The sequence below is a fragment of the Ambystoma mexicanum genome, chromosome 2p (genome assembly GCF_040938575.1).
Source record: "Ambystoma mexicanum isolate Mex_15411 chromosome 2p, UKY_AmexF1_1, whole genome shotgun sequence".
Taxonomy (NCBI): Eukaryota; Metazoa; Chordata; class Amphibia; order Caudata; family Ambystomatidae; genus Ambystoma; species Ambystoma mexicanum.
The window spans coordinates 1,254,551,196-1,254,563,295 of record NC_090923.1 but is presented as its reverse complement, the minus strand read 5'-3'; the positions used below and the strand labels follow the sequence as shown (position 1 = coordinate 1,254,563,295).

At 44.2% G+C, this 12,100-nt stretch overlaps 1 protein-coding gene across 1 annotated transcript in view; it reads left to right on the top strand.

Moving 5' to 3' along the window:
• The first annotated feature begins 213 nt into the window (after positions 1-213).
• Positions 214-12,100, top strand: part of LOC138567879 (general transcription factor II-I repeat domain-containing protein 2A-like) — a 62,342-nt gene continuing 50,455 nt past the window's right edge. The window contains exon 1 of the mRNA XM_069646373.1: positions 214-1,705. Within this exon, the coding sequence (XP_069502474.1) occupies positions 214-1,705 (1,492 nt within the window). The remainder of the gene's footprint in view (positions 1,706-12,100) is intronic.

Below are 12,100 nucleotides of genomic sequence, written 5' to 3'. Positions count from 1 at the left end.
ACTGCTTCTCTAGAGGCATTGTTATAGATTTGTGGGACAATAGTATGAGTGAGGCTTTTTTAATCATGCCATACAGTGTGGCCCAATGTTCTGCCTATATTAAAACCACTACATTATTACTTAGCAATACAAGTAAGTTTGAATTGATTTTATTGTAATGGGCCTGTGACAACGTAGCTTTCATATGACTAAAACCTACCCAACTCTCAATAGATGGCGAATCAGAAGAAAAGAAAGATTGATGCTGAATGTCGTGTTTTCAAGGATAGTTGGGCCAAGGATTTCTTTGTGTGCGAACAAAAGGGGAACATCTTGTGTCTCATTTGCCAGGAAAAAGTAGCTGTCTACAAGGAATACAATGTCAAGCGGCATTATACCACAAAACATGCCACTGAATTTGACAACCTGATTGGCCAGATTAGGATTGATCGGGCGAACTCGCTGAAGCAGGCCCTGATCGGGCAACAGTCGTTCTTCAAAGCTGGCAGACAGAACTCTGAGGCAGCAACCAAGATGAGTTACTTGATATCCGAGGCCATAGCGAGGAGAGGGAAACCATTGTCCGATGGAGAATTTGTCAAAGATTGCTTGGGAATATTGACATCTGTGGCATTCCCTGACAAACAAGCAATGGTGGAGAAAATCAGTCTCTCACATCAGACAATTGCTAGACGAGTAGATGACCTATCATCAAACATTGCAGACTCACTGACGAAAAGATTGGGTGCCTGTCAGTTTTACAGCTTGGGGGTGGATGAAAGCACAGATGTGAGTGATACCGCCCAACTGGCAATCTTTGTACGAGGAGTGACCAAAGAATTCCAAATTGTTGAGGAGCTACTTGACCTATGTTCAATGAAAGGCAAAACAACAGGACAAGACATTTTCAATGAAGTGAAACGTGTCTTGTTGAAATTCAATCTGCCAGAGGACAAACTCTGTGGTCTGACAACTGATGGGGCCCCTGCTATGATCGGCAAACACAATGGATTTGTCAGTTTAATGGCAAAGTCAGTTCCCCAGAATGTCATCACGCATCACTGCATCATTCACCAGGAACAACTGTGCGCAAAGGCCTTGGAGATGACGCATGTGATGGAAAAGGTTGTTTCTACAGTGAATTTCATAAGGGCAAAAGGGCTCAACCATAGACAGTTCCAAGCATTTCTTGCGGAGATGGGAGCAGACCATGATGATGTGATCTACTTTTGCCAAGTTCGTTGGCTTAGCAGGGCAGCCACACTATCCAGATTCTGGTCACTGCTTAATGAAATTAAAACATTCATGACGAACAAAGGGAAAGATGTCACCTTCTTGGAAGATGCGAGCTGTTTGAATGACTTGGCATTCCTTGTTGACATAACAAAATATCTTTCAGACCTGAATATAAAACTGCAAGGGAAGGAACAGTTTGTGAACAAGCTGTATGAGCACATCCAATCCTTTGTTCATAAGCTGGAATTGTTTCAGAAACAGCTGAATGAAAAAAATGCTACTCATTTCACAGTAGTGATGACAAGATCTGCTCACAGCATCAACCATGACAAGTATTCGGCACTGGTTGGGAATCTTTTGAATGAATTTAAAAACCGATTTTCAGATTTCAGGGAGCACAGTGATGAGCTGAAGATTTTTGCAGATCCGTTTGGTACTAATGTCACCAATGCTCCTGACATGTTTCAAATGGAATTAATTGACATGCAAAGTAATGGTGACCTGAAGAGAGCCTTTTCTGAACATACCCTGCATACATTTTATAGTAAATACATTACATGGGACTCTTTCCCAAATCTGTCTAATCATGCACTTCGGTTCATTGCACTTTTTGGCAGCACGTATTGCTGTGAACAGCTTTTCTCAAGATTGAAGAGCATAAAAACTAAATCAAGATCACTTTTGACAGATGGACACCTATCTGGAATACTCCGCATTGCCACATCAAGTGTGCCAGCGGATATTGAGCATTTGTGCAAGCAAAAACAATGCCAAGTGTCACACTGAAAATATGTTCAGTGTTAGAATTATTCTTAACTGTGCTGAATGCTTTACAAGTTGCAACTTTACAAGTGACTAATCATGCAATAAAAAAAGTCCTTCATACTTTTAGATTGGGCTCGCATCGCCTTTCTTCAATTGGGTTCACCTTTGGAGGATCAATTTTCAACAGTTTATCTTTTGAATGGGATTATGCTTCTTTCATTACCACAGAAGTAATGAACGTTTATTACAGAGATAAGTTGGCATATGTATTGGGCACACTGCACAGGCTCGGGCAGCATCAATCATGCTTTCTACAGGACAATGCTGTCCTAAATTTGGAACAACTAGCATAGACATGTTTCTACAGAGGCATATTTTGGCCACAACCAGCATGCCAATGTGTTACATCAGTGACAGTGCTGTCTTACACTGTGGCCACATTGATCATTAAAATGTGTTGTGCTCTACAATGTTCTTGTCTGCTGTTGGTGACATGGAATGTACATGTTCCCCTTTAGAACTGATTGTATACTTATGGCTTTTTGGACACTTTTCCTGCTGTGAAATGCACCATTTCAGCCCTATATTTGGAAAAAAATCTTTGGGGGGGGGGGGGGGAAACCCCCCCAAACCCTCCCTAGATCGTTATATCTCCCTTGCTATGCTCGGTCGCCCCCACCGTTTCAGTAGAATATCACAAACTGGTGGAAGAAATCACAACAAACTAACCTTTGATCACTGTCCCTGACACATCTTTGGGACTGCATGGCTATCACTGCCTGTGATGCAATTGTGTCAAGTCGCACACCATCGATTTTGAATATACTGCTTTGGGTGAGGGTGTTGACTTTTGGCTCGCCGGCCCTCCGGCCCTCCGGGTGACAAAAAGTTCATGCTTCGGCCCCACATTCAAAAAGGTTGGACAAGCCTGAATTAGAGGGATCATTCCACTGAACTAGAATATGATGTACGTTTTGCTGTCTATTTTACAGGAAGGGGTGTATCAATTGACCCTCAGTTTCTCTCTCAAACATGGACCACATAATTCATCTTATAATGTTGCATGTATTACAATGCATATTATGACATGTTACAACAAATGTCACTACATTTTCTAAATTGTAATATTGAATGTTATGAATTGTCTACAATATTTTCTTTACTGAATTTGTGTTTTTCCTTTTACATTAAGAGTCCACGTTTGGCCTTTTGAAGAAAACTTCCTCGAAACGCATCGTCATTTAATTTGGACTCCATTTTTTTTCTCAATTTGAGCTTCATCTATTGATTCCATTTTGTTTCCATGCACTGTAAATCTCTCAACTATAATTCTTGTTAATATTTACAGCCAAGGTGTATTTTCATCTCACACTTCTGTGTCTGACCATATTTGTTAGAAACAAAAATGTACAATGTTTAACTCAATTTGAACTGTATTGGATTAATCCAAACATTTGAAAGTGTACAGGGGACGGGAGGGATCCCAAGTTGAATCTTTTTTTACTGTTGTCGGTCTTGTGCCATGACTCCAGTTCCTCCCTCGCACCTAAAAATTATTTAAAATAATCCTCGAATTTCTTTACTAAACTTACCATAGATGTGCACTTCTATCTAAACCCTTGCGCCCCCCCCCCTCCCGCCCCACTGTGTAGCCTAGACTTCTGGCTTCACATCCTACTTCAGATGTACATGATGCCCTAATGTTTGTTGTATGGGTGCTAATAGGCTAGCTTGCAGCACAGGTGGAGGGAGGAGAAGATGCAGGGGAAATGGTGTGCACACTGCCTGAAGTGAGAGAGGAGTAGCAGTGTTTGGTCTCGGATGGTTGGTTTGCCCCACCCCAAGGTACCCATGGCCTTCATTCTTTACCCTGCGTTGGCCTTGGGTGGGTCTGGGTCACTGGGATCGCTTGCTGGTCATTTGCACTGGTATATCCTGTTTGGGGGAAACTTTCTAAAAACGACCCTAAACCTCATTTGGGGGTCGGATGTAGATGCAGGTGGGGGCGTGGGCAGAGTCCTGAGGTAATCTATGCAGTGAGTAGGACAGACTGGCACAAAGGGTAAAGGGGGTGGTGGTAAGAACACAAAAGCTGTTAGTCTTGTAGGAATAATTGCCAAGCAACTGGATGTTTAAGCCCTGAACCTGGACATGTTTCTTAGTCCTATTCGTCTTGTTGATGGCCACCACTGTCTAAAGTGGGGTGTGTGACAGTGGTCTTTCATCAAATACGTATTTTGCCTGCAATTAATGTTTTCGTTATTGCAGATTTCACATGTCTGCAGGATGAGTCTGCTTGAGCATGAACCAGAGCTTAGTCCTGGCATTTTTTCACCTAGTGTGTAGTTATTAAAGGGAATTGTCTTTTCCAGTTCCATATTTGTGGTGTTGCTCCTAAATGATTCCATTATATGAATACCTTCATATCTAAAGGTTTCGTGTAATCTTGTGGCATCGCTTTGTCTTAAATATTCCAGAAAAGGCTTTGATGCTCTTAATGGTCACTCCTGTGAACATGTTTTGTGCTTGTTTAGCTGATGTAGCAATTTCTTCTCCAAAGCCTTTGCCCATCTGTGTCTCCGATTTAGGGGCACACGTGCTCTTCTGCCCTGCTTGGGTCCCTCTAGACCCCACATACTTTACATCATGCCAATTTGGTAACTGGTGCATTATGAAACTTTGCACCTTTCACTGAGGTTGGCATAAGACAGCTTCTTGCACCTTCCACCAAATATATTCTGAAATGGCAATAGTCAAATCTACTGATTCTTTTTTTAAGTTTGGTGACCCGTGTGGGTTCTCAAGCTTGAAAATATTTTCAAGCAATATGTTATCTGTAATTTCAAGTGGTTTAGGTGTTGCAAGGGCGCATGGGCATCAAGGGGTTTAAGAGCATGGCAAAGTGTTCAAAATGTCCAAACCTAGTGTTTAAGGCTGCTTTAACCTCCCTTAGCTATTCACCAAATAAGTGCCCCTAAGCTCATATCCTGGTTAGATGATTGTATGTACTGTGGTAATCCATTTTCACCTGTGAAAATCGCTGCATCGGACTAATTCAATGGGTAAATTGTAGACCCTATGCAGGGCAGGTCTTCTGCTACTCTTTGAATTGCAGACATGGAAAATGGATATCGCAACATTTCTTGAGCGGGTTGGAATGGGGGCAACCCTAGATTATGGTTTCACTCATAGCTTGTGCCTTGACTGGGTTTTCTTGGCCAGGCTGACTCCAACAAAATGGGGCGGGGGTAGTAAGTGTGCAGATAATTGTATTGTTTCCTAGCGTCTTGTGGAATGGAACTGATTCTGACTAACACCTAATGCGAACCTTAACCAGTCTACTGACCTAATGCCTTCTGGAACATCTCTTCCTGAAGTATCTAGTTTGCTTGTGAAGGAAAGGTTGCGATCCACCCCTTGATCACCCTGAACCTCCTAGGTGCTACTAATGTCAATGGTCCAAGTAGTGAAATGGGTGGTTAAGAGAAATGCCCCTTGTTCGGAACTAGTGGTCATGTATCTTTTCCTGCCTGGAACATCTGGCATTTCTTGCCATCAATGGCAGTTTCCTTGCATATTGACTACAATACATGCCAAGTCTTCTGTGCCGGTTTGTGTTGGTGTCTAAGCATTATCCATAAAAATCAGTGCCATTTCTCACGGGTTTAATTTATCACGTTTAATTCTTTATTTTAAGAGTACAATAAATAGCCATGCAATAAATTGATATAGCTGATGTAATATGGATGCGTTTATTCTGAAATAAATTGAATCTTCAATATGAAACGTTTTGAGCAGATTTCAAGCTTTCCAAGGAAATAAAACAAAGTAGGCAGGTATTAACCATGTTATGCTACAATGTATGTGCAACAATTAAAGCAAGATAAAACTTGAAATGCTGTCCAATCATTCAATGTTTTGCGAAATGCAAAGATGACTCAAGCTTTCACACTACCATGAGATTTATACACGATGGAATTTCAACCTGTACAGCAGGACTAGCTGAGACCTGAAAATCCCACACAATTGTATTCAGATGTTGAGTCAATAATATACAATCGACTGGTACAGTTTATGGTGGGTTTTTCTCCTTGTAACATTTCTTAGCACTTTAATGCTGTAAATATGAACACTAGCTGCATCAGATTCTATAAATGAGAATCAAAAGTGGAAGGGTATTCTGTCAAATTGGCCATTGTTCAACCAGGCGTTGATTTTAGTTTTTGTGAAACCCTTCCAGTTGGAGGTTGGGACTTGAAAGAGAAAACAAATCTTAATTTGTAGAGGCACAATTAAGATCTGTGGCCAGTTAATGTACCGGACATATAAAGAAATTCTTGCATGCATACCAATTTGTTCCCAGAATTAATACACAATCAAAACATATTGCTGCGTGGCACTGCTCGTTTTCTGGTTTCTTGAAATTAAGGTAGTGTGAAGTGAGACAACTGCTAATTAAGTGAATTGCTGTTTACTTCCAGACTAGTGTGCAAGTTCCAGTCTCCATTCCCTTTTCATTGAAGGCCACTTATCTGAGTCTGTATCGTGGACCTCACAGGTCTCCTGTAGAATATACTGTAATGTTTAGCCCGAGCACATCTAGAGAAATGAACTCCAGGGAAGGTTGAACAAAATGGAGGATTCTGTACAGGTAAAATGATCAGCAATGTCAAACTGAATGTAATGCGTCACATTCAGGCCAAAACAAAGGCTTTCAGTTTGTCTTTTTTTGTTGGGACTGATCTTCAATTAAGCAATTTTGGCTTCATTGCATTGGGCAAAATAAAGGCTTTAACCATTTAATTACGCCACCTATTAAACTCCAACAGCTTGGAAAGGGAGGATTATGGCTTTTTCTGTAGAGAAAAGAGACCAAGCATTGAAAGCACAAAGATGGCTGTGTTTTGGAAAAATCAGCTTTAGTTTCATTTTGCACTAATGTATCATTTTTATTTCGTATTTGCAAGGGTAACTAGCTGCTTTCACATTCCCCACCAGAGGAACATGAGAAGGCATCGACCACAACCATTTGTTTTTTTTTAAAGACTGGATATGGTGAGACAAAGGATATTGGTGAAAATCTTTGATTTTACCTCCATGTTGGGTATAAAGGAGTGGTTTCATTTGCGAGCAGAACATCCCCACGTTGGTCTATATTCAATTTAACATTCAATAAGTGAGAAAACCATACTCTAATATTTCACGATGTGTATGACCATGCATTACTTACCGTAAAAGCATTTCTGATGGTTGTATCTGCTTAGATTCACATGCTGTGCCTAGGTCCGACATCCAGTGGTCACTGCAGAGTATTGCATTTTGTTTTTCGTAGTCGAAAAGGGGACGTCGACAAGGCGTGTCTGTAACACTATCCCTATAGTGACGTGCGTTGTACCCACAATCCCTCACGCGTCGAGGTCCCTCTGTTTGTATTTTTCTGCCCTGAGGGAGCCTTCTAGACGTGAGTATCGAAAGAGAAATATAGAAAAGGATGTCTATGTTCCTTCCATCCGAGCGGGGAGGAAGGGTGGGCGCATGTGAATCTAAGCAGATACAACCATCAGAAATGCTTTTACGGTAAGTAATGCATTGTCTTCTGATGTTTGTTAATCTGCTTAGAATCACATGCTGTGCATAGACTAGCGAGCAGTACCCGGAGTTGGCGGTGGGTTATGAGAAGGAACAGTAGAGAAAAGATGTCTTAATACTGCCTGTCCCACCTGGGAGTCAGATCTAGAGTGCATCTAGGCAGTAGTGTTTTGTAAAGGTGTGCACAGAACTCCAGGTAGCCGCTTTGCAGATGGACTCAAGGGGAACATTTGCAATGAACGCTATGGAAGCCCCAGTGCCTCGAGTGGAATGTGCTCTTGGCTTGAAGGGTAGTTCACTCTTAGCAAGAGTGTAACAGGGCGATGCATTGAACAATCCATCTAGATATAGTGGACTTTGAAACTGCATCTCCTTCTCTTCCTGCTGCCACAGAGACAAAACTGATTAGTCTTTCTCAGTGGTCTGGTTCTTTCCATGTAGAACATGACAGCTCTGCGTACATCTAGTGTATGCAGACTTTTTTTCTCCCAAGCTGGAAGGGTTTTGAAAGAACGTTGGTAGTTCTATTGACTGGTTTACATGAAATTTCGAGATGAATTTTGGTGCAAACCTTGGGTGTGTGCGTAGAACCACCTTATCCTTGTGAACTGTTACGAAGGGGTCTAGTACAGAAAAAGCCTGTAGTTCACTTACTCTCCTAATGGAGGTGATAGCTATTAGGAAAGCAGTCTTAAGAGTGAGATCTTTAAAAGTTGCCTTGTGCATGGGTTCGAAAGGAGGGCCCATGAGTCTAGAAAGTACCACATTTAAGTCTCATCCGGGAGCTGGGTTAGCTATCGGAGGGTTATTCTCTTTACCCCCTCCATGACGGCTTTGATAACTGGTATCTTCCACCACGACACTTTAAGTTGGGAAGTGGTGTATGCAGAAAGTGCCGCTAGGTGGACTTTAATGGAATTGAACACTAGACCTGAATCCAGTAAATGGGTCAAGTACAGAACAATGTTAGTGGGAGAGCAGTCAACCGGGTTGATGCTCTTACCTTTACACCAGATGACAAATCTTTTCCACTTGCTAGAATAGCAGTGGCGAGTATTAGGTTTTCTGGCTTCCCTGAGGATGTCCATACATCTCTGCGGGAGTTGTAAATGTCCAAATTCTATGATCTCAGGAGCCAGGCTGCTAGGTTCATGGTCTGAGGGCATGGATGCAGTGTCCTGCCCTTGTCCTGTGACAGCATGTTGTACGGGCAGGGAAGTTTCACTGGGGGGAGATAGGGACATCTCCATCAAGTGAGCGAACCATGGCTGCCGGGCCCACATTGGGGCCACTAGTATCATGGTAACCTGCTCCTGGTGCATCTTGTGCACCACTTTGTTGAGAAGGGGAGTCGGGGGGGGGGGGGGGGAAGGCGTAAACAAATTTCCCTGAGCATTGAATCGATAGACCGTTCCCCTTGGATTGGTTCTGGGGGCCTGGAGGCGTAACTTTGGCATTGTGAGTTCTCCATAGTTGCGAACAGGTCTATTTCTGGGAATCCCCATTGCGTGAAGACGTCTAAGACGATGTCTTCGTGCAATTACCATTCGTACTCTTCGGGCAGGGGGAAGTCTCTGCTGAGTTTGTCTGCTAGCAGATTGAGTTCCCCTGGTACATGTGATAGTAGGAACATGTAGTAGCCCACTTCCATATATTTTGGGACAGTTTGGACAGTCCTGGAGAGTGAGTGCCCCCTTGCTTGTTTAGGTAGTACATGGCTGTGGTGCTGTCTGTGAGGACCATCACTGTCTTTCCTTGTAGGTGTTCCTGAAAGGCCTTCAGTGCTTTCAACACCGCTAGTAGTTCCAGCAGGTTTATATGCTTGGATGCTAAGCTCGGAGTCCACGCTCCGTGAGCAGTCTGATGGGATAGGTGAGCCCCCCATCCTGTGAGGGATGCGTCTGTGGTTAGAGTGGCTTCCACTGCGGGTGTGGCAAAAGTTTTCCCTAATAACAGGTTTTCTTTTGTCCACCACTGTAGCGAGAGAACCAAGGCCTGCGAGATCACCACTAGATCGTCCCATTGTCCGCTGGCCTGACACCACTGGCTGTAGAGCCACTCCTGCATTGGGAGCATGCGCAGGCGCGCGTGAGGTACCAAATAAATACATGACGCCATCATCCCTAGCAAGCGCATTGCTTTGCGTACCGTCACCTCTCGACCTGCCACATAATGGGGGATCTGAAACCGCATGTTTTGGACCCTCTCGTTGGAGGGGAAGACGAGGCCGTCCTTTGTTCGAATTAGAGCCCCTAGGAATTGTTTGATTTGGCTGGGGTCTAAGCTGGACTTCTTTTCGTTGATGGAGAAGCCCAGTTGGGACAAAAGGTCTACGGTCTTTTGGGTATTGGAGAAGCATGTTTCGTAAGAATCCCCTGTTATGAGCCAGTCGTCGAGGTAAGGGTATACCGGGATGGATAACCTGTGCAGGTGGGCCCCTGCCACTGCCAGTACTTTCGTGAAAACCCTTGGTGCCGATGCTATCCCGAAGGGTAGTACTCTGAACTGGTAGTGCTTGTTCTCTCTTGAACCTGAGGTATTTTCTGTGCACTGGCAACATTAAAACATGAAAGTATGCATCTTTCATGTCTAGTGTTGTCATGTAATCCCCTTGTGATAACAGTGGGATTACTTCCTGCAAGGTCACCATACGAAACTTTTGTTTGACAAACTTGTTCGCTGGGTGCAGATCTAATACAGGGCGCATGGTTAAGTCCTTTTTGGGTACAAGGAAGTACACTGAATAAATACCTTCTGTTACCTGGGATAGGGGGACAGCCTCTATAGCTTCTTTTTTCAGTAGCTCTTCTACTTCTTGAAGGATGGTGAGGTGTTCCGGTGTCATGCGTCGGTTCCGTGGGGGTCTGTACTTCGGGGAACCGTTGAATTCGATGCAGTATCTGTGGGCTATGGTGGATAAAACCCAGCGGTCTGATGATATTCCCTCCCATGCTGATGGGAACGATGTTAGCCGGCCCCCGACTGGTGATGCATGGGAGGGGACCCGAATCTTCGGGTCATTGGTTGGTATTGGGCGTGGAACCTTTGGGGCTGGAGCCGCGACCTCTTCCTTTGCCACGGCGTTGGCCTCTTTGACTGAACTGGTTGTTACCCTGGTTAGAGGGCCAGTTGGTAGCAGAGTAAAATTGCTGTTGGTTTTGCTGGCGTTGGCCACGAAAGGAGCGTCTATTGCCATAGCCGCGTCTGTTAGGGGGCCTAGAAATTTGGTCGAGTCTTGATGGTATCAAACTCTTTCTTCGCATGTTCTAGGGCCTCATCAACTGCTTTCCCAAACAGATGTGTTTGTTCTATGGGCTTATTTATCAGGGAAGCCTGGGTTTCCGGCTTAAATCCCGAATTGCGCAGCCAGACATGGCGTTTGAGAAGTATTCCCTGAACCAGGGAACGGCCAGCCGTCTCTGCGGCATCTAAGGAGTTCTTTACAATGCCCTGGTTTACAAGAGTTCCCTCTGAGATTATAGCTAACGGGCGTGAACGCAGGGGTTCTGGTGCGTCCTCTGCTTCGCTGCGCAGCTTGCTCCACTGTGCATCTGCGTAGCTAGCTAGTAGGGAATTGTTATTTGCAATCCTAGTTGAGAAGGCGGCATAGAGCTTCTTGCCCTCTTTGTCAGGTGGTGCCTCACTAGTGGATAGTGGTACCCCCGCTCTTTTTCTTGTATTAGTAACTACAAGGGAGTCCGGAATAGAATGTCCTCTGATGTACAAAGGGTCAGAGGACGAAGGGCTGAAGAGCTTTTCTATCCGAGGGTTGACCCCTCCCCTCTGACTAATGCAGGATTGGAAAGGGAAGGAGTTATTCTTCTCTTTATAGAAGCCAGGAGAGGAATAGACTGACTAACAGGGGCTTTTTCTTTAATAACTTTTTCTACAAAGTCTGTCAGGAAGAGTTTCTCCTGTGTCTATTTCAAAAAGCGCTGCTGCCTTGCGCAATAGTGCATTAAGTGAAGGTTGGTCATCTATCGGAGAGGTGTTTCCAATAGGTGAATCCTTGGGAGGAGAAGGGTGATAGGCATCAGGGTCTGAGTGCACTGATGGGGATTGCCAAGGCTGCACTGATGGGGATTGCCAGTGCTGCGAGGTAGCTGTATCTTCTTCAAAAACTCCTGCACTAGTGTAAGGATCTTCTTCAAACCTCTCTTCCTCATGTTCTTCCTCTCCACCCAAACACTCATCTTTCTGGAGGTATTGCTCCTCTTCAGTGAGGTCATATACGTCTGTAGAAGGGGGAAACAGCCTAGGGATCTTGACCCTAGGGTCATCCTGGGGCCATTCTCTTGGTCTTTTGTGTGTGGGTGGGTTTTGGCTTCCCAAAAACCTTTCCATTTTCTCCATACAAGAATGGGGCCTTTCAAGGGTCTCATGGGGGACCCCTGAATAGTCTAGAGGGGGGAAATCAGTGTTTTCACCTTCCAAACGCTTAGAACGCTCCCACAACGTCGAAGAAAGGTTTCCGTCGCCCTCAGAAAAGCCCTCCGGTAGTTCAGAAGTGTCCTTAGATGAAGGGGGCAGT